Below are 21,169 nucleotides of genomic sequence, written 5' to 3' on the forward strand. Positions count from 1 at the left end.
GGGGCTTGTGGGTAGCGGCTGCGCGCGGCCGTAGACAGGCGCCGCGCGGGAGTGTGTGAGGGGTGCGGGCTTGTGGGACTGAGGGTGCCGACGGCGGTCATGGGAGCGGGCTGGCGGCGGCCGTAGTTGTCGGAGCCTGGGCTTCAGCTTCCCCGAGCCCCAGAGGGCGGGACAGTCCCGGCCCGGCAGTGGCGGCGCCACTTCCCCGCTCCCGCCCTCGGAGTCCTGAGGGAGCTCGCGGCGGAGGAGCGGACCGGGCGGCGCGAATCTGACTGAGGGGCGGGGACGCCGTCTGTTCCTCGCCGTTCTCGGCCGGGCCGGGCCGGGCCGGCCTCTCCGACACCCCCAGGCCCCGGGGCGCTGAGACCCGAAACCGGAGCTCGAGGCGGGTGGTGGGCCCGGGCGGAGCCCCGGCCGGAGCCGGCGGTTCGAGGGCGGCGCTAGGCCCCGAGGCGGCCGGGCCGGAGCGCGGGGAGCGGGGTGCGGGCCCGGCGGCGGCGGCGGCGGCGGCGGCATGAGCCGGCCCCCGCCGACGGGGAAGATGCCCGGCGCCCCCGAGGCCGTGTCGGGGGACGGCGCGGGCGTGAGCCGCCAGAGGAAGCTGGAGGCGCTCATCCGAGACCCTCGGTCGCCCATCAACGTGGAGAGCTTGCTGGTAGGTGGCCGGGGCCCGGGAGCCCTCTCTGCTGACCGCTCACACCGCCGATTCCCCCGACTGCCCACCCCTCCGTGCCCACCCATCCGTGGGGGGAGGTCTCGCCCCACCCCGCCCCGCTTCCGGCAGCCGGGGCCCGGGTCGGAGACCAAACATTTTTGCGACTAAGTTCCGGGAGTAGAGACCCACCTTTGATTCTTCTGTCTCCTGGAGCCGGTGTCATCCCCGGCTGGCCCTTTCTTGGAGCTCTGGGAGGAAGCACCGCTCTTCTCCTTCCCGCCTGCCCTGGGGGTTTGGGGAGGCAGCGTGGAAGGTACGCTGTCCTTCAGGCACCAGGCTAGCCCGTTTGCAAGAGCGTCATGCTGCGTGGGGACGTGAGTCCGAGGAAGCGAGAAACCTGGGGCTGTCCCTATGGGCAGTACCCACCTGGGGTACAGGACAAAGAGTTCAGTCTGAAATCTTGAAACACACAGCTAAGGTTTTCCTGTTTTCAGCTGGGTTTGAACGTTACTAGTTGCAATTTAGTGCATTTTAATTTCTGTAAATTTAATTTCCGAGATTACTACACAAGAGCTAAAGAATCCATCTGAATTGTAGAATGGAATCAATCTCTCCTTTTCATTGTATCTCCTTCCTGAGATGGCCTTTGCAATCCAAATTGATAGCCACGTAACGTCTGCTAGTTGGCTTTGTTTAAGAAAGGGACATGATTTACAGATCAGAAACGCACTGTAGAATGCTTGTTTATTTCTTGTTTTTGTTAGGATAGACTGTTGTATTTCACAGACTCTTTGATTAATATGCAGTAGAGATGCATTTATGGGAAAAGGGGGTGTGGGTTTTTACCCTGGAGAGGAGAAGAAAGCGAAAAAGATGCGCTGGATGTTAAATTAACCCTGGACGACTAGAATTCAGGTAGACGATCCTTGGGTCCTTCAGATATTCCCTTCCAGAGCTCCTGTTAAGCTCTACTCCCTGACAGGAGAAACCTATTGACTGTATGATGAGAAAAACTGTCTCTTCCCTTTCCAGTGACTGACTGACTTTCCTTCAGAAGCTGTTGGTTATCCTTTGAGGTTTCTGGAATCATTTGCAGAGTGACTCAGTACCGTTTGGCTGAAGTGCAGGAACTGACTAAAGAGTGTCTTTCTGTACAATGCACAGAATGTAGTGATGTACTGTATTCTGTAAGACACGTTTGACATTTCCTTTTCCCGATTTTCATATTAGTGGGTTGTTCATATGTTTTCATGGGAGCATGGCACTATGAATAGTGTTTAGAAGTCTTCAGTCGGGGCTGGGATTGGTTGCGTGAAGGGCATAGCTTTTCCAAGGCCAAAGCAGAGACTCTGGGCTTCACTCCCAGCATTTTCGCTTTGGTATTTTGCTAGCAAAACTTTGACCTAAGGCCAGAAAGTTCAGTTAAAAATAGTACAGCAAATCTCAAGTATTCATCAAGTTCATATTCAACCTCAGATAGAAATTTTTTACACTTCACTTTCATCTCTTGGGTCTTTACTGATGTTCATCATAATTATTAGGGTTATTATGAGCTTGAGCCTAAGTTATTTATACATGGTAATGAGCATACATTCTTTTTTATTAAGGTATTTTCTAAATTATTAAAATGAAGGCTGTTTTTAAAAAAGGAAGCATTACACATGCTCAGTAAACAATCTGGTCCATTCATTTATTAAGTGCCTAATACAGCCAAGACACTTCACACCTTTATTAAGGTAACATACTACTGGTATGACATCAGATGCTGCTGGCTGGACGGATTTTGTTTTTGCTGTTTTTAGCTGATTAACTGTTAGGATTCTGAGTTGCAGTAAATCTTATCAGGCCAAAAATTGTCCTTTACTCTTTGAGGTTGCTGATGTTTCTATTGCAAAATGACGAGCTGAAGATTTTTTCTAAACCATGTTATAGTAAGTTAGCTTTAAATCATGTGTATTTCACTGTATCAAGTAGTAGAATGAATTAGTTTTTAAAATTGTGGTAACATGAACATAACATAAAATTTACTGTTTTAACCATTTTTAAGTGTACAGTTCAGTGGCATTGATAACATTCACATTATTGTGCAAGTATCACCACTATCCATCTCCAGGACTTTTTCATCTTTCCAGACAGAAATTCCAAGAATTAATTTTTCTTTTTTTTAATAAATTTATTTATTTATTTGTTTATTTTTGGCTGCATTGGGTCCTGTTGCTGCCCGCGGGCTTTCTCTAGTTGTGGCGAGCGGGGTCCACGCTTCGTTGCAGTCCACGGGCCTCTCATTGCGGTGGCCTCTCCTATTGCAGAGCACGGGCTCCAGGCGCACAGGCCTCAGTAGTTGTGGCAGGTGGGCTTCAGTAGTTGTGGCACACGGGCTCAGTAGCCGTGGCGCATGGGCTCAGTTGCTCCGTGGCATGTGGGATCCTCCCGGACCAGGGCTCGAACCCGTGTCCCCTGCATTGGCAGGCGGACTCCGAACCACTGCGCCACCAGGGAAGTCCCCAAGAATTAATTTTTAAAAGAGTGTTATAAAAACATATTTCCTGAAATAATGGTGTGGATCACTTTAAAGATTTGAAACCTTACCCTTTAGCCTTCATGTCACAACTGATCATTGTTTTACTGCAAATGGCATTTCTTTTGGTTTTATTATAGAAAATATTTTTCCTTGAACAGAGAAAATTTAAAGTAATATAATCTGATAAAAACATAGTCACAAATCTTATTTACTTATTCAGGAGCTTAGAAAGTACCATTTAAAATTGTATACTGCCTAAGATGACAAAAGTAAGAAGATGAAGTATACCAGAAATTACTGTATAATAGTTACTCTATGGGTACTGTAGGCTAGGCCTAGAAGGTAAAACTATTTGTTGGAAAAAATATTATATAACATGTAAAGTGCTTAGCTCAATGCTTGGTACATAGTAGTGCTCGTTAAATTTAGCTCACTTCTGTGTGCATTTAGCATATTTCTAGGTAAGTGCTTTATATTTCCTTTGAAAAGGAAAAGGTTTTATTGGCAACTATTTCTTGCTATAAAATTCTGAATGAGTAGCCTTATCTTTTGAATTTGCCATCAGAAAAGTGCTTGCAGTCATCAGGCATAGCTAGAACTGGATTCCAAGACTGTCCGTAGAGAGACTAAATTGTCTTTTTTTCTCTGCATCGTCTCGTTTTATGGAGGCTTTATGTGGGTCCTTAAGATTAATCTGAAGAGAATATATCCCTTTGTGGTTGCAGATTGTGAGTTTCTTGGTATTATTTAAAAATAGAGTTTTGAGAGAGATTTGCTTCTGTAATACTTTTTTTTTTTTTTGGAGGGAAGGATTGTCAGTAGTATGCTTTTGCAGTGTTTGAAACTTTTGGGTAAATACCCATGTTTTGTTATCAAGACTAAGCTTCTGATACTGCTTACCCAAATATTATGGTAAAAAGAATTGTCCTTTAGTATTATGATGGAGAGATGTCTTTCTAAAGGTCTGTGCTTTTGTGTTTTGATTTATTTTTTTAGGAGAGTAAATGATTGTTATAAGCTGTGGGATTCAGGCTTGGGTAAACTGTTCCATAAGGCTGGTGTTGATGGGGAAAGGTGATTAAAAATTTACTTATGATTTTCAGCCACTTAGAATACAAAACACTTTGATTTTATTATACCTGTGAACTATGTGAAAGTATTTCTTATCACAGTGCTAAGATTTTCAGCTTGGTGATGGTTATTTGCTTATTTAAAATAAAATTGTATATGCATTTTCCCCCCACTATATAACAAGTGTGACTATCATAAAGATACAAAAGTGAAATAGAATAAAAATTGAATAAAGAAGGTGTTATATGTGTTGTTCTTTTGTGAAATAAACGTTGGGCATTTATAGCATAAATGGAACTATATTACTTTGAAACTTGCATTTTGATGGTCAGGAAATCTTTAAAGAAAATGAATTAGCTAGAGAGGTTGAAAAAAGTAATGTATAGAATTTACTAGTTAGGTGAAGTTGAACCCCTTTGAAAGTACAGGTCCACAGTCCCTCCCCCACAGTTCTGATATATAAAGAGCTCTGAAAACCTAGTTTTTGGTAAAACTTATTTGATGTAGCATCTGACCTGATCTGATGTTACAGTATTTTAGGTGATTCATCTCTCTTGGTGTAAATAGTAATAGCTTTCCCTGGAGAAATATTAGTGTTTGATTTCAGGGTGCTACCTCAGACTCCCCAGAGGGTTTTCGGGAATATACTGTATATAGTATATATACTTTATTACTAATCGAAAATCCAAAAAATTCTGTATTTGGAAACATCTTGCCCCACGGTAAGGCCAGCATAGACTAAGTAAGGAAATACTGACTTATATACACCTTAAATAGTTGCAAAGAAATAGTGGATAATTATCTTGAAGCCTAAGTTGTTGTTGTTGTCGTTGTTTTTGGTTGAGTCCTGATCAGATAGCTCTCTTTTCCCATTTCCAATTCTGAAGTATTCTAAACATACTAAGAGAATATAGCATGCAGATATGAATTATGAAACATGAAAAGGAAGCATTCATGAAATCACTGCTCAAGTTAATGAATAGAACACTAACCTATTGAAGTTACCCGTATTCTGCTGCTGCTGAATTCAGTCTTCCTTCATCCTCTCTCATCTGCTACCTGGAACATTTTTTTTTTTTTTTAATCATTTCCTTTATTTCATAGATTACCACATTAGTATGTATTCCTAAACAATATTGTTTAGTTTTTCTTTTAACTTTATAAAGGGTTAACATCTGTGTATATTCTTTTGTGACTTGCTTTTTCACTCAGAATTACTTACATTGTGGTTTATTAATTTTCACTCATACCATAAACCATAATATATTGCTTCAATCTACTTGATGGATATTTAGATTATTTTTCATTTTTTTGCTATCATGGAAAGTGTTGTGATCATTCTTGGAGCCCATGTGAAGTTTCTGTAGGCTAGGATATATATCTAGGAGTGGAATTGTTGGGTTTTAATATATTCTGTGTTCAACTTAACAAGGTAGGGTTTAAGTTTTCCCCCAGCGTTTTACTATGGAAAATTTCAAAGTATAGTGAAATTCAAAGAATTGATAATAAACATCCATATACTTATCACCTAATTAATAGCTTGCTATATTTGCTTTATTATATCTAGCCATCTCTTCATTCATCTATCAATACATCTTTTATTTTTGATTCATTTAAAGTAAGTTGCAGATGTGGTACACTTCTCCATTAAACAAGCATGCATTTCATTAAGTAGAGTTTTTTCCTTTAAAGATTAAATTTACATACAATGAAACAAATCTTAAGTATCGCATTGATGAGTTCTGACAAATGCACACATCCGTGTAATGCAAATCCTTATTGAGATATAGGACACTCTTATCAACCTAGAAATCTCCCTCATATGCCTTTTCAGCTAATTCTACACCCCATTCTCTTGGAGTCAGTCGCTCCTCTGATTTGTTTTTGGGGGGGGTAACTAAAGATTACTTTCATCTTTTCTAGAACTTCATATAAATGGAATCCTATATAGTATGTACTCTTTTATATCTGGCTTCTTTAGTTCAGCATAGTTTTTGAGACTAATTCCTGTTATTTTGCGTATCAGCAGTTTGTTCCTTTTTTATTGCTAACTAGTGTTCCATTATGTGTATAAACCACAATTTATTAGGCATCTTCTGTTGATGGATGCCTGGGCTGTTGTCAGGTTTTGGCTATTTTGTATATAGACTTCGGCTGTTAATAAACTTTGCTGTGAACAATCTTGTAGTAAGCTTTTGTGAGGTCATATTTTCATTTCTCTTGAGTTAAATATCTAGTAGTGGAATTACTAGGTCTTAGGGTAGGTGTATGTTTAGTTTTTTTAGAAAAATGTCAGATATCTTCCCCAAATGGTCATATTTTACATTAACACAGCAACCTAGGAGAGTTCCAGTTCCTCCCCAACACTGAGTCTTAAATTTTAGCCGTTCTGTGGGTGGGTAGTAGTATTTCATTGTGGCTTTAGTTTGCATTTCTCTGATGACGAATGATGTACTTTTTTATGCACTTAACTGGCCATTTGTATATCTTCATTTGTGAAGCATCTGTTCAGATATTTTGCCCATTTGAAAAAATTATGTTCTTTCTTTTTGAGCTGTACAAGCTCTTTATATATCCCAGATACCAGTTCTTTGTCAAATATGTGGCGTGTCTGTTTCTTTAATCACATTTTTTCATGGTTATTGCTTTTTCTGACTAAGAGACTGTTGCCTATCCCCATGTCACAAGAAATTTTCCTTTCCTTTCTTTTAGAAGCTTTATAGGTTTACTTTTAGGTCTGGGATATGTGTTAAGCCAGTTTTAGTTTGGGGTCAGGGTTCATTTCTTTCCCTCATATTCCCCAAATCCAGTTATTTTGACTGTCGAACAGCATTTTTTCCTAGGTTTATTGAGATATTATTGACATTTAACACTGACAGTTGATACACATGTATTGCCAGCTGTTTACCACAGTAAGGTTAGTTAACACACCCTTTACCTCTCATAATTACCATGCTGTTGTTGTTGTTGTGTTGAGAATATTTAAGATGTACTCTCTTAGCAACTTTCAGGTCTACTGTACAGTATCATTAACTATAGTCACCAGCACCAGTTTTCAAAAAAATATTTTTCTTTTTCTTGTTGGATTGCCTTGCTTGGCACCTTTGTCAGAAATCAGTTTACTGATAGGTGCACTTTTTATTTGCTTTTTTATCACCTTAGTAACTATATCAAGTCTTCAATCATGGTTCTCCTGTTTAACCCATGCTCTGTTCAGAATTCTTTTTTAATTTTTTAATTTTTAATTTATATCATTTTACCTGAAGGAAATGGGCAGGCAACCATGGTTGAGACAGGGAAACATAGATTTTATTGTTTGAAGTGAAGTAAGATTTGTTATTTTTTAAATTATAAAAATAGTATGTTCTTATTGTAGAAAATTTAGAGAATAAAGAAAGGTATAAATGCAAGCGACCCTTCTACATAGTCTCCTCACATAGAGATAACCAGTGTTTAACATTTTGGTGTAAATATCTGTCTGAAAAAATTAAAATGTAAAAGAAGTAAAATTACGCTATATATGTGCTTTGTCGTTGTTTTTAACACTTAATGAATAATAGAAGCTTTTATGTAGTCACATTTATTAGTCTTCTCACTGTAGAGTGATTTCTGGCTTAGATGTCATGCTTAGGACATTCTCCATTATCAAGATTATGATATCATAGACCTGAATTTTCTTTTAGTACTCTAATGGTTTTATTTTTTTATTTTTTATTTTTTTTTGCGGTACGCGGGCCTCTCACCACTGCGGCCTCTCCCGTTGCGGAACACAGGCTCCGGACGCACAGGCCCAGCCATGGCCCACGGGCCCAGCCGCTCCGCAGCATGCGGGATCATCCCGGACCGGGGCACGAAGCCGCGTCCCCTGCATCGGCAGGCGGACTCCCAACCACTGCGCCACCAGGGAAGCCCTGGTTTTATTTTTAATGTTACTTTTATTTCACTTGGAATTCTGATGGAAAGTATGAAGTAGGGGTACAAAGATTTTATCAGGAGATTTGTCTAAGTATCAGCACTAGAGTTCCCAAAATATTAGTTGGGAGCCTCTGTTTATATTTCTGTATTGTCATATAACTTTCTGTTTGGAGGGTGGTGCTTGGGGGAATAGAGAGGGTAATGATTATAGGTTTGGTCTCCACTTGAGCTTCTTGAGTTTCTTCATGGAAATTATACAACTTTGCAACTATACTTAAAATCCTATTCCTTGCTTATATATATATATATACATATATTCCAAAAATATATAAATATGAGCTGTTAGTGATAAGGGTTACTGGTAAAGAGAATGTGGATGACTGAGAGCAGCTTATTATAATATAGCCTTTGGGGGGAAGAAAACCACAAAATAACATTTTCATTGGTAGCTTAGCTTATTTTATAGAGCTTAATATTTATTTATTTTAAATATTTATTTATTTATTTGGTTGCACCAGGTCTTAGTAGCACTGGCAGGCGGGCTCCCTAGTTGCGGCTTGCCAGTCCCTTAGATGTGGCATGCGAACTGTTACTTGCAGCGTGCATTTGGGATCTCGTTCCCTGACCAGGGATCGAACCCGGGCCCCCTGCATTGGGAGCACGGAGTCTTATCTATTGCATCACCAGGGAAGTCCCTAATATTTAAATTGATGTGAAATCGTGGTGGCATTTGGGACTCTACTAAAACTGTCTCTTTTCACTTTATCCTTTTTTTTTTTTTTTTTTTTTGCGGTACGCGGGCCTCTCACTGTTGTGGCCTCTCCCGTTGCGCAGCACAGGCTCTGGACGCGCAGGCTCAGTGGCCATGGCTCACGGGCCTAGTCGCTCCACGGCATGTGGGATCTTCCCATACCAGGGCACGAACCCATGTCCCCTGCATCGGCAGGCGGACTCTCAACCACTGCGCCACCAGGGAGGCCCTCACTTTATCCTTGATTGGAGTCATTCTCCTTTCCTCTCATCTGTGTCATCTGTACTTTTTTTTCCTTTGAAGTATGATTAAATTACAGAGATATATTTGTAAATTCTTCATTTCAGTGTCCCAGATGACCCTCACTTACCTTTTTAGAAAGCATTTGGGTTTAGCATTTCTGTGTTTATATGTGTATGTGTGTGTATGTGTGTGTGTGTGTGAGTGTGTGAGAGAGAGAGACAGAGACCGACAGAGACAGAGAAAAAGGAAATATTGAGGTTCACTTTTGGTTCATCATTGATAATCCTTTGGGGAATGTTTCAAAGTCCAAGAATGATTATATGGTTTGTTGCTTCATTTTGGTAAGGTATGGATTTTTCAGGTCTGATATCTGAAGTGCTCTATAATTTTATTTTTGGTTATAGTTAACTGATCACTTAGTACTCAGTGTCTAATTTCTTTTATTCTCTAAAAGAGTTTCAGACTTTTTAAGTTTTAAAGGAACTGATAGAAATTTTCTTTATTTTCAAGAGGTTATAGACTTGGAACTAATTTTTAACATTTCATTGTTGGGGTTATTTTTTATGCCATGGAAATGAATAGTAGAGCCTCCTATTACTTTATTTAGATAGAAACGGAGCAGAGCAGGGTTGGCATTATCTTAATTACCTGGATGTTTTTGATGAGGAATGCTTAAGATACCAAGTTTAGTCTTATGTACTTCTTGGCTTTTGAGTTTATTTAATGGACAGAATACAAGCTCTTTTAGGACCTGGGTCTTTTTTGTCTTCCTCTTGATATGTCTTGTAAATATTTGTTGAATAAACTAACAAATAATTCTTTTTTAAGTAACAGGAGTGATAAACTGTAGAAATATATCCCTGCTTGAAGAGATATTAAAGTATTCCCCAAGTAAAAATTTTGGTATATGTTCTTGTCACTTATTTCTTATCTCTCTATGGGAAGGAAAATAAATAAACGTGTATATGCAGAGAGGATATGGGTGATAGAATTAATTGGAAGGTTTGGGTGGTAGAATTAATTGGAAGTCAAGCAGGAAAGTGAATTGTGATTTGAATATTTTCTGGATTGTGCTGAAGCAGTTTGTCTTGGAAAGTATTTAAGCTTTTATTCAGTGTTTTAGGTGAAGTAAAAACAGCTCATGTGGACTGAACAACCTTTATCATTTATCATGTGTCTTCTGTTCTCTGTACCCCCTAACTTTTCTTCTGGTTAAACATATCCAGTTCCTTCTTACGTACCTAGGTGATGCCTGTGTTGAAACAGCGTTTCATGAGTAAGGGCAAATGAAATGCTGGTGGTGTGTTCGCAGGGTGAAATTCCTTAAAATGGCATGTTCGCTGTGATTAATGGTAAGGCAATATTCGTTAACAAAATTAAAAACAAAGCCAAAGGGCATGAGAGATTTTGATCAGGATTCAAGAGTGTTATTACAAGTCACTATGAATGACTGTTTTGAAAACTTTTCAGATATTATCAGGCATTCTGATTACTAGCCCCAGCCAACCACTGATTCTGTTCTGTTTCAATAAATTTTTCTTTTCTGGAAATTCCATACAAATAGAATGACACAATATGCAGTCATTTGTTCTGGCTTCTTTCACCTAGCATAATGTTTTTGAGGTTCATCTACGTTGTAGCATATATCAGTACCTTGTTCTTTTTTTTTTTGCGGTATGCGGGCCTCTCACTGTTGTGGCCTCTCCCGTTGTCTGGACACGCAGGCTCAGCGGCCATGGCTTACGGGCTTAGCCGCTCTGCGGCATATGGGATCTTCCCTGACCGGGGCACGAACCCGTGTCCCCTGCATCGGCAGGCGGACTCTCAACCTCTGCGCCACCAGGGAAGCCCAATATCTTGTTCTTTTAAATTGCTGAATAATATTCCATTGCATAGATATACCACATTTTGTTTATGAAATTACTTTAATGTCTTTATTTCTCTTGGCTAGATTGCAAGGAGTGGGATTGCTGGGTCATATGGTAAGCTTGTGCTTAACTTTTAAGGAGTGAACAAAACGTTTTCCAAAGTGGCTGCACCATTTTACATTCCCACCAGCAATGTATGAGGGTTCCAGTTTCTCTACATCCTCAGAGAACACTTGGTGTGGTCTGTCTTTGTGATTATAGCCATTGTAGTGCATGTTGCTAATGACACGTGAGGCTGAACACAATTTCACGTGCTTGTCAATTTTGCTTGTTCTTTTGATATTTTACTAATCTGCCGTGAATGTGGTATATAAAAGTTGTTTAATTTTGTATGCCACAGGCGAATTCTGATGTTTAAAAATAGAATGTGTATAAATACAGATCACAGCCCTTTGTAGGTGGAATTATCCTACTGACTAGTGCCTCTGCTAGTGTCTCCACTAGTGCCTCCTAATTAATACTAGGCTTTTTTTCTTTTAAACCCTGTTATGGTACCTTTTTCTTCCAAGTAATGTATGAGCCTTGGTGAGCTGTGTAGGCCCTGTAATGGCAGTAGAGTCTCTACTAGTTGGGTTATTCCTAAGCTAAAGTTGAAGTACTCCTGACATACATATGGCCTTTAAATGTTTCTCCATTCTGCTTTGTGCTCATCTTTTCTTTTTTCATTATTTTGAGCATCTTGAAGTAAGCTTATTTCTCTCTTGTTGACCCAACATTCATCTTTATACTTTTCTGTTTTTTTTCTTTTTTTTTGCGGTACGCGGGCTTCTCACTGTTGTGGCGTCTCCCGTTGCGGAGCACAGGCTCAGAGGCCATGGCTCACGGGCCTAGCCGCTCCACAGCATGTGGGATCTTCCCGGACCAGGGCACGAACCCGTGTCTCCTGCATTGGCAGGCAGACTCTCAACCACTGTGCCACCAGGGAAGCCCTATACTTTTCTGTTTTACATGAAGATCAGGCAACAATTCTTAGCATCAGTTTAGTAACTTGGTTCCTTTGAGGGTGGATGATAACTATTGCTATTTAAAACGCTGTATATTACGTTCATCTTTTGGTTTATTCTTTGAGTACCCACCTGAATTTAACAACGAAAAAAATGTTCTTCTTGTTTGTAGGTGGCATTGGATATTGATTTTGGGGATTACCTTATGTGCAAAGTTTTGGAACTTAACCAAAATAGTGTTCTTTTCAGATATAACAGTAACTGCCTTATTTGTGCATTCTGTATCAGGATATGACCCTACTGTTTCACCTTGTATTTCAGTATGATTCCTTTAGAAGTCATAAAAGTATGCTTATTGAAATTGAAGTTTTCGCTTTAGCTTTAGTTTAGATGATTGTATTTTTTTTTTTTTTTTTTTTTAGTTTTTATTAGAGATAACCACATGTGGGACTTTTTTTGAGCATTGAAGGGAAAATTTAGGAAATAATTCTTTTTTTTTGTTTGTTTTTGTTTTGTTTTGTTTTTTGCAGTATGTGGGCCTCTCACTGTTGTGGCCTCTCCCGTTGCGGAGCACAGGCTCCGGACGCGCAGGCTCAGTGGCCATGGCTCACGGGCCTAGCCGCTCCGCGGCATGTGGGATCTTCTCGGACCAGGGCACGAACCCGTGTCCCCTGCATCGGCAGGTGGACTCACACCACTGTGCCACCAGGGAAGCCCGGAAATAATTCTTTTAATGTTTAAGATGCTTTAATATATTAAAGATGAATTTAAAAAATTTTTGGTCATAGTGATATTTATTTTTCTACAAGGAAAGTGCACTAGCACAGTTGTCATGCACTTTGAGGCCTGCAAGGTGTAGTGAAATGTGTTTTTGTATGTTGAAACCCTGTAAAAATATTTAAAGTATTATATGTCTAAACATTAGTATGATTTTGAAAAATGCTTTACCTTTTGGGGATAACTTATAGAGTTACAGTTTGTGGCACTTGAGACTTTTGTGCATTGAATAAATAGGGCCATTTTTTACTGTGTTACAAAGTGGATAAAGTTCAGGTTGAAGTTGAATGGTTAAAAATGGTGTATTACGGTTGACTAGTGTGCCTTTGTTAAAAGAATCAAAATTTAAAAAATATTTTCTTCATGGACCATTAGATTTCATCAAGTGCTGCTAACAGGTTATATAGCCAGCATCTATGGGAATTAGCAAAGAATAGGGGAAAAGATATCAAGGTTGCGATTTTGTTTCAGGGAAATGATATGCCAAGTCAGAAATTGGGAAAAGAGATAATGCAAAATGTAGTATTAATATTAATAACAATATTCCATCTATTCTAAATTTAGAAAAGTTTGGAGTTACCTGAATATTTGGAGTTGCTTTTAAATATCTAAAACACAGACTTTGAATTTTTATACTGGGTTTCCATGATTATATTTCCCAAAATATAATCACTGAAATTAGTATGCAAATGAAATAATGACGAATTTTTTCTCTGAACTTTAAATGCATGGTATGATCCTACATTAGTTGCATTCAACGTGAAACAATTTTTCTTTTTGTTTTACATTCTTTCAAAAAGGTAATCTTAAGCTTTAATTTAATAAATGCATTGGAAAACTTTCCCTACTGGATTAAAATAAAAGGGGAGAATATATTCATATATCTGGAAATTTAAAAACTTAATACCAATACAGTTTATGTCTTAGCTCTTAGAGGTCCTTTTAGTTAAGATTTTTCTAATCTATATCTGCTAAAGCCAATGGCTAAGGCAGTAATTTTCAAACCTCGTTATACATAGGACTCAACTAGAGATTTTTAGAAATATTGATGCCTGGAATCCACCCTCACCCGTTCTAATATAATTGGTATGTGGTGTGACCTGGGGATCGGGAGATTTAAAAGTTCCACATCTGATTCTCAAGTGCAGGAAAATGTGGGAACCACTGAGCTGAGAGGTGCAGTATTCAAAGATTGGCAGAGGGTCCATTGGGTGCAAAAGGTATCTGAGAAAAGGAGGATTTTTTTTTCTTCTTTTATATTTATGGCTCAGAGAGGCTTGAATGAAGCCAGAAAGTCAGAATTACCTGATGAAAGCCAGAATCACAGCTAGGGTGCTTGGTGGAAATGGTGTCAGATCTTGTGATTTAGATTGTCTATAGTGGGGCCAGGAATTTGCATTTAAACAAGCATGTCAGTTGATTCTTTTTTAAAAAAATAAATAATTAATTATTTTTCGGTGTGTTGGGTCTTTGTTGCTGTGCGCGGGCTTTCTTTAGTTGTGGTGAGCAGGGGCTACTCTTCGTTGTGGTGCGCGGGCTTCTCATTGCAGTGGCTTCTCTTGTTATGGAGCACGGGCTCTAGGCGAGCGGGCTCAGTAGTTGTGGCTCCAGGGCTCTAGAGCACAGGCTCAGTAGCTGTGGCGCATGGGCTTAGTTGCTCCGCGGCATGTGGGATCTTCCCGGACCAGGGCTCGAACCCGTGTCCCCTGCATTGGCAGGTGGATTCTTAGCTCTGCGCCAGGGAAGTCCCATCTCAGTTGATTCTGATTCAGGTAATCTTCAGGTCAGAGTTTGAGAAACACTATGTGTTGCTTCTTATACTGATTGAAAAAAGCCAAAATCAAATGGTTGAGATCTCTGGCACACAGAATTGTGTATGTGGAAAACGCTGGCGTATGGAGGGATGCCAGATTTTCTGAAATATCAGTGTCATCACATTTTGTATCTTTTTTTAGAGCTCCATAGGAATCAGACCAAGGCTTTTCTTTTTCTCATTTTAGAAGAAAATTTAACTTGCTGAGCTTTTATGAAAGGAGAATCAGACAAGATACACCAAAGAGAAATAAAAAAAATTTTATTGTAGTAAAATATACACAATACAAATTTCGATGTAGAAATGTTATCATTACATCTTACCCTTCAGTGGGAAATATAGTCTACAGAGACTTACTGTCCTAGAAATATATAATCCTGATGTTTTACATTTAACAAATGACGATGGGAAAATAGTGACAGTCTTTTTATTCCCTGACAGTTGATTTAATTTAGGAAGAAGAATTTCACTATAAAAGTATGGTCCTTCAGAGAATAGCACCTAAAGCAGGATGGTTTATATGTCTGTGATTGTTATCTGTGTTGAAAAAAATAATAAAATCATTAAAAAATTATTTTGTGGTCTCTTTACAAGCAAGCAAAAAAATATTGTAAAATATTCAAAACCCTTGTATTAAACCATTTTGAAATTTTATTTTCAAAGCAGCCTTCAAGTCATTGGTTACATTAATAGTCTTCTTATTAACATGTTACTGTTTAGATTTTTTAAAAGTATACATTCTTTGCAATTATTTCTCTTCACATCATTTAAAATTAGAGATATCCAGATGATTCATAGGCAGTGTTTAAGATATCCGTAGTTTTCATTCACTAAAGTATTTGTATATCAGATTTCCTGTTCTTAGGCCATTTTAATTTTGGTGGTTAAGGGATATGTGCATATTTCATACATTTGAAAATTAAAATTTGCATTTATTGATTCTTGTCAAAATAGTTAAGCTCTTAGAGGAATAGCAGTTGTGACTTGTCTTTTTTTTAGTGTTTGAAATCTTCAGCAACTCACTTTTTGTAGATTTTATCTTGTGGCTAATAAAACTGCATAATTGTGGCCAAGGCACAATTAACTAATACTTATGAGACTAGGGTGATACATAGGTAAGAGTATCTTTAAAGCCCTAAATTTTTGTGACAGTTTTATCTTTTAAAACATATCCATCCTTTCCAAATGATTGCTAAATAGAAAGATAACTACAAATGTGAAACATCTGAAATTGGGTGACCCTTCTTTTACTGCCTTAATATACTTCCGCTATTGTCTTTAGAAGTTTGTTACATATAATTTACTAACATTTCATTGGAAGTGTTTTTCTGATTTAGAAACATTTTACAATGATTAGTGATTAGAATCCCTATTCCATAATACCTCAGTATTTTATTGCTTTAGTCAGCTTTCTAAATACTTGACAAAATGCAATTTAATTTGAGACTTCATGGTTCCTTATGCCATATCCATGCTAAAAAAATTTTAAGGTATTATTCCTGACTGTAGCTTAAGTGAAATACATTGCAAAATTTAAAATTAGATGATGAATGTGTTTTGTTAATCTTATATTCAGGCTAGTGAAAAACTTAGTCACAAAAGCAAGGTATTACATTATAAAAGAATGAGAAAACTGAACTAAAGGATTTTACTGGTAGTTCTGATAAACTATTTCTGCTGCAAGCATATATTTTTGTATAAAAGGGGAAGCTGTAAAATTACAAATTTTGAAGGCATTACTGAAAACAGATTTGTTTTCCACATTTAAGACATTTCCATAATAGGAAAACAACGGATGATACAAATAAAACTAAATTTAGAAATAATAAAAGGAAACTCTAGTACAAAATTGGCTTATGAAATTTCCTTCAGAGGGAAGTCATAAAGTAAAACACTTACATTTTTAAGAAATTAATTACTGATTTTGGAGGGAGGGAGTTGTAGAGAGGGGATTGCTATAAATTTTAGCATAAGGAAGTTTTGTCTTTCAAGATGATATGGAGAATGTGAGTCCCTGGCATAGTGTTTTACTGTGCTTCTTGTCCTCACTTATAAACAGAATTTTTCAGTTTGGTTCAAGTTAAAATAAATTTGTGAAATAAAAGTTAAAAAAATCTGAACAATGACTTGCTTATTTCAAATTATTTTCTGTAAGTAAAATTCCATTGTAATAAGTCCATAAAATGAATCCTGTTTAAGCTCTATTCATATATGAAAATACAGATGAATTTTTTCCTTAAGAATTTTTTTTTGGTCTAAGGTAGTAAAGATGGAAAAAAATGAAATGGCTGGATTCTTTTCAAGCGTATTTTTAGAAGAGAAGCAGAGTAGTATAATGGAAAGAATGCTGGATTTAGAGTCAGAAGACTGGTGTTAATTAATTAGGTGTTTCATTAATTATCTTTCTGTCCATGAGTGATAATTTACAAGACTCTATCTGTCTACCTCAAGGAGATGTGAAGATTAAATTCAGTGCGGAACTAACTGTATGTGCTAGTTTCTGTAAACTGAACAGAACTTTAGCTGTTTTACAGGCAGTTGCAGAACTATGTGTAACACAGCCTATGTTTTCTATGTCTCTGTCTTCAAAAAGGTATGTGCATACAGAATCAGTCTCCTGATGTTAGCCTGATATTTCCAAAAAGGTAGCACATTAATTTGCACATACTCATTTCTCTTAAGTATTAAATTAATGAATGAAAAGTGGTGGCATTTTTATTTTTTAATTTAATGAGGATAATTCATTTCATTGGGTGAATATTTGCTTATATGCATTCTTCGGATTACTTTATTGCACTGCAAATGTCACTTTTTCCCAACTGATGTTTATTCTTTTTCAGTAGGTATGATACTGAATTATCAAAACAGAGTCTGGTGTTCTTATGTAATGTTTAAGATTTCAGAAATCCTGACATAAATATATGAGGAAGAGTCATGACAGAAATTTTAAACCATTGCATTATTCACTTGCAAGAATATTAATTATGCTTTATATAAGGTTTACAGGAGCATTTGGGTTGCACCAACAGTTCTTAACTGTGGCTTGAACTTAGCAAATTTTGGCCTACATTTCTTTTTTAAAATTAATTAATTAATTAATTTTTGGTTGCGTTGGGTCTTAATTGCTGCACGTGGGCTTTCTCTAGTTGCAGAGAGTGGGGGCTACTCTTCATCGCGGTGCGTAGGCTTCTCATTGTGGTGGCTTCTCTTGTTGTGGAGCACCGGCTCTAGGTGCACAGGCTTCAGTAGTTGTGGCTCGTGGGCTCTAGAGTGCAGGCTGAGTAGTTGTGGCGCACAGACTTAGTTGCTCTGCGTCATGTGGGATCTTCCCAGACCAGGGCTCAAACGCGTGTCCCCTGCATTGGCAGGTGGATTCTTAGCCACTGTGCCACCGGGGAAGTCCCCTGGCCTACATTTCTTAACACAGGTAAGTTTAGGAGCAGTGATCAACTATGGTTTGGAAGATGTAAATTGCAGATGTTATGCTGTATTACCTCTGATATAGATTCTGGTCTTTAGGTATACCAGGGTAATTATAAATTTGTCATCTAGAAAAATATACACAGGTAGCATAATAGTATATGATCATTCTGTATTGACGGCCACGCAATCAGTAACTGATTTTCTTGGCTCATGTAATTTCAGAGCTGATTTGGGGACTTAGGATCTGGTAACAGAGGTGGGTCTTATTGTATAAGTCCATTGTCAACTGTTTAACAACCTCATGAATTTGTAATTTGTATTTCTACAGGCTAGAAAAACTGAATTGGTATCCAGACATAATTTTTTTTTTTTTTAATCTTTTGGCTTTACTGCGTGGCATCTGAGATCTTATTAGTTCCCAGGGATCGAACCCTCACCCCCTGAATTGGAAGCTCGGAGACTTAACCACTGGATCGCCAAGGAATTCCCTATCCAGGCATAATTGAAATGAATATGGGGAGAGTTCTGTTGGTAGCCACTGTTATGGTGATACATTAAACACTTTCCCTGTTGTGGCATTTATGAGTTAGGAAATGAATTTTATCTACTTTTATTTATTTTTTTAATTTCATGTTTTTTCTTAGAATAGAGAGTCTTCAGCATAGACTGTTTTCTGTTTTGTGGTTGGTCTCTATGCTTAGGTGCCTATCTATCTGTCTCCATAATAGCAGGACATGGCTCACAGATGATGGGCTTTGGGGAATAGAGACTTATCTTCAGAGATGTGAAAAGGAAGAGAGTGAACAGAACCAATCATCTTTTCACCAATAATTGAATATATCATGTTTTTTTATACTCTTACCTTTTGTCTCTACCTGGAATGCTCTCTTTCCTCCTCTGCTTTTGTCAATTTACAAAAAAACAAAATAAACTTCATTTTTTAACTGCAAAAGTAATACATGTCTTTCTAAAAAATTAAAAATTATGGAAGTAAATGTAAGTTCTCTTCTTAGCCCTCTCTTTTTGATCTCAGTCTTCTGAGACAACCACTTTTTAACGCATCAGGGTATCACTTTCCCTTTCTCTGTGCATAATATAACAGCATATTGGTGTTTCATTCCCCCCCCCCCCCTTGCATTAAAAAAAAGATACAGGGACTTCCCTGGCGATCCAGTGGTTAAGACTTAGCCCTCCAATGCAAGAGGTGCAGGTTCGATCTCTCGTCAGGGAGCTAAAATCCCATATGCCTCGTGGCCAAAAAAACCAAAACATAAAAAAAACCCAGAAGTAATATTGTGATAAATTCAATAAAGACTTTAAAAATGGTCCACTTCAAAAAAACTTTAAAAATTAAAGCTTACAAGTACTTTTTTGTTTTTTGGTACGCGGGCCTCTCACTGTTGTGGCCTCTCCCACTGCGGAGCGTAGACTCCGGACATGCAGGCTCAGCGACCGTGGCTCATGGGCCCAGCCGCTCCACAGCATGTGGGATCTTCCCGGACCGGGGCACAAACCCGTGTCCCCTGCATCGGCAGGCGGACTCTCAACCACTGCGCCACCAGGGAAGCCCCTTCTTTGTTAACTTTTATATCTCAGTTTATTGGCAATATGGGGACTAAAATCTAGTTTTTATGGTAATGGGGCATAAATGCTTTAAAGATAATTTGTTTTCCTTTCATTTTTATTGACATATTATTGACATACAGCACTGCATAAGTTTCAGATGTACAGCATAATCTCTTGACTTATATAGGTTGCAAACTGATTACCACAGTAAGTTAATTAACATCCATCACCTTACATAGTTATATAGTATTCATTTTTATGTCTCTTCTCAGTATCTAGCACAGAGCCTATAGCACTTAGTATGTGTTTAGGAAGCTTTAGCAAATGGTTAGTCTGACTCCCAACTGGTAGTTTATATGTAAGGTTTGCTGCCTCCTTTTGTGGGGGAGGGAGAGGGTTGGCTCTTAACTTAATGGTAGTGGTTCTAGTTCAACCCCTTCATTTTACAAACGAGGAATCAGATCTAAAAGAGGGATATCTTATTTGGTTAATGAGATATTTTTATTTCTTTATCACACTCTACTAGGTGTTGTGATATAGCACCTAGTGCTAATCATAGCAAAGCTCCAAACAGGGGGTTATCTGTGGTCAGGGACAAATGTTGACTTCTATAATCTGAGATAGATGGTACGCTTTTCTCAGTTCTTAACAGACCAAGCCTAAGCAATGAGGCTTTTGCCTGATGGTCTTAGCATGTAGCCTTAAGCCAATACAATTCATCCAAATTTCATTTGGCTCCTTCCAAAAGAAGTCTGAGTCTTCTCACACACTAGAAACAGACTTTTCTAATTGCAGTTGTTCCAGGCACTGGCAGACTCCTGAGAGGCCTGATGTCTTTTCTTCCAGAGAACTCTTGAAACCTGTTCTCTTAGCTACCTTCCCGTGAAATGACCACACCAAATCTCATTTCATTGTTGCCTTTTCCTGCCTGAAGATATAAGCCCTTATACACACATAGCTCTTCTCACTCTTGTTCCCCTGCCTGTTCTTCCCCTGCTTTTTAAAAACTTTCCCACCCTTCTTCTAAGGTTAACATAATCACTTGCATCTTCAAATTCTTTTCTGAATGTTACTTTCATATTTGTTTAAATAACACCTATCTTCCTCTGGAGAGAAGGCCCTCTTTTCTGGAACTTGTACCTGCTTTTACTCTCTACATATCTCAGTGTAGGAAAGGGTAGGAGGGGGTTTCCTTCGTTCCACTGCAGTGCCTATAAAACCTTCCTGATAAAATTCCTGTTGTTGAGTCTTGTGTAGTTGAGGGTATACATCTTCTCTTGCTTACTGAAGACGTAGGCTTCTGGCTTACAGCCTTCCTTTTTCTGCAAGGTTGTGCCACCATTCCAGATGAAATCAGTGTTTATGTGAACAGAGTACCCAGGGCCCTGGCTTCACACGGTTTCATCTCTAGTGGTCTTTATCTTCACTTGATTCATTTGCTTATTCCCATGAAGCTACTCTGGACCTCACTATTACCTGAAATCAGCTTCACCTTTGAGATCATTAATTTAAACTTCTTGCTCCTGACACTGATCCCTTACGCTTTTACTAAACCCACTCAT

At 38.5% G+C, this 21,169-nt stretch overlaps 1 protein-coding gene across 1 annotated transcript in view; it reads left to right on the forward strand.

The window, feature by feature from the left end:
• The first annotated feature begins 373 nt into the window (after positions 1 to 373).
• ROCK2 (Rho associated coiled-coil containing protein kinase 2) overlaps positions 374 to 21,169 on the forward strand; it is a 133,681-nt gene continuing 112,885 nt past the window's right edge. Inside the window, exon 1 of the mRNA XM_079940985.1 lies at positions 374 to 655. Coding sequence (XP_079797111.1) covers positions 515 to 655 — 141 coding nt within the window. The 5' untranslated portion in view covers positions 374 to 514. The remainder of the gene's footprint in view (positions 656 to 21,169) is intronic.

Source organism: Stenella coeruleoalba (genome assembly GCF_951394435.1).
Source record: "Stenella coeruleoalba genome assembly, chromosome: 13".
NCBI classification, from domain to species: Eukaryota; Metazoa; Chordata; class Mammalia; order Artiodactyla; family Delphinidae; genus Stenella; species Stenella coeruleoalba.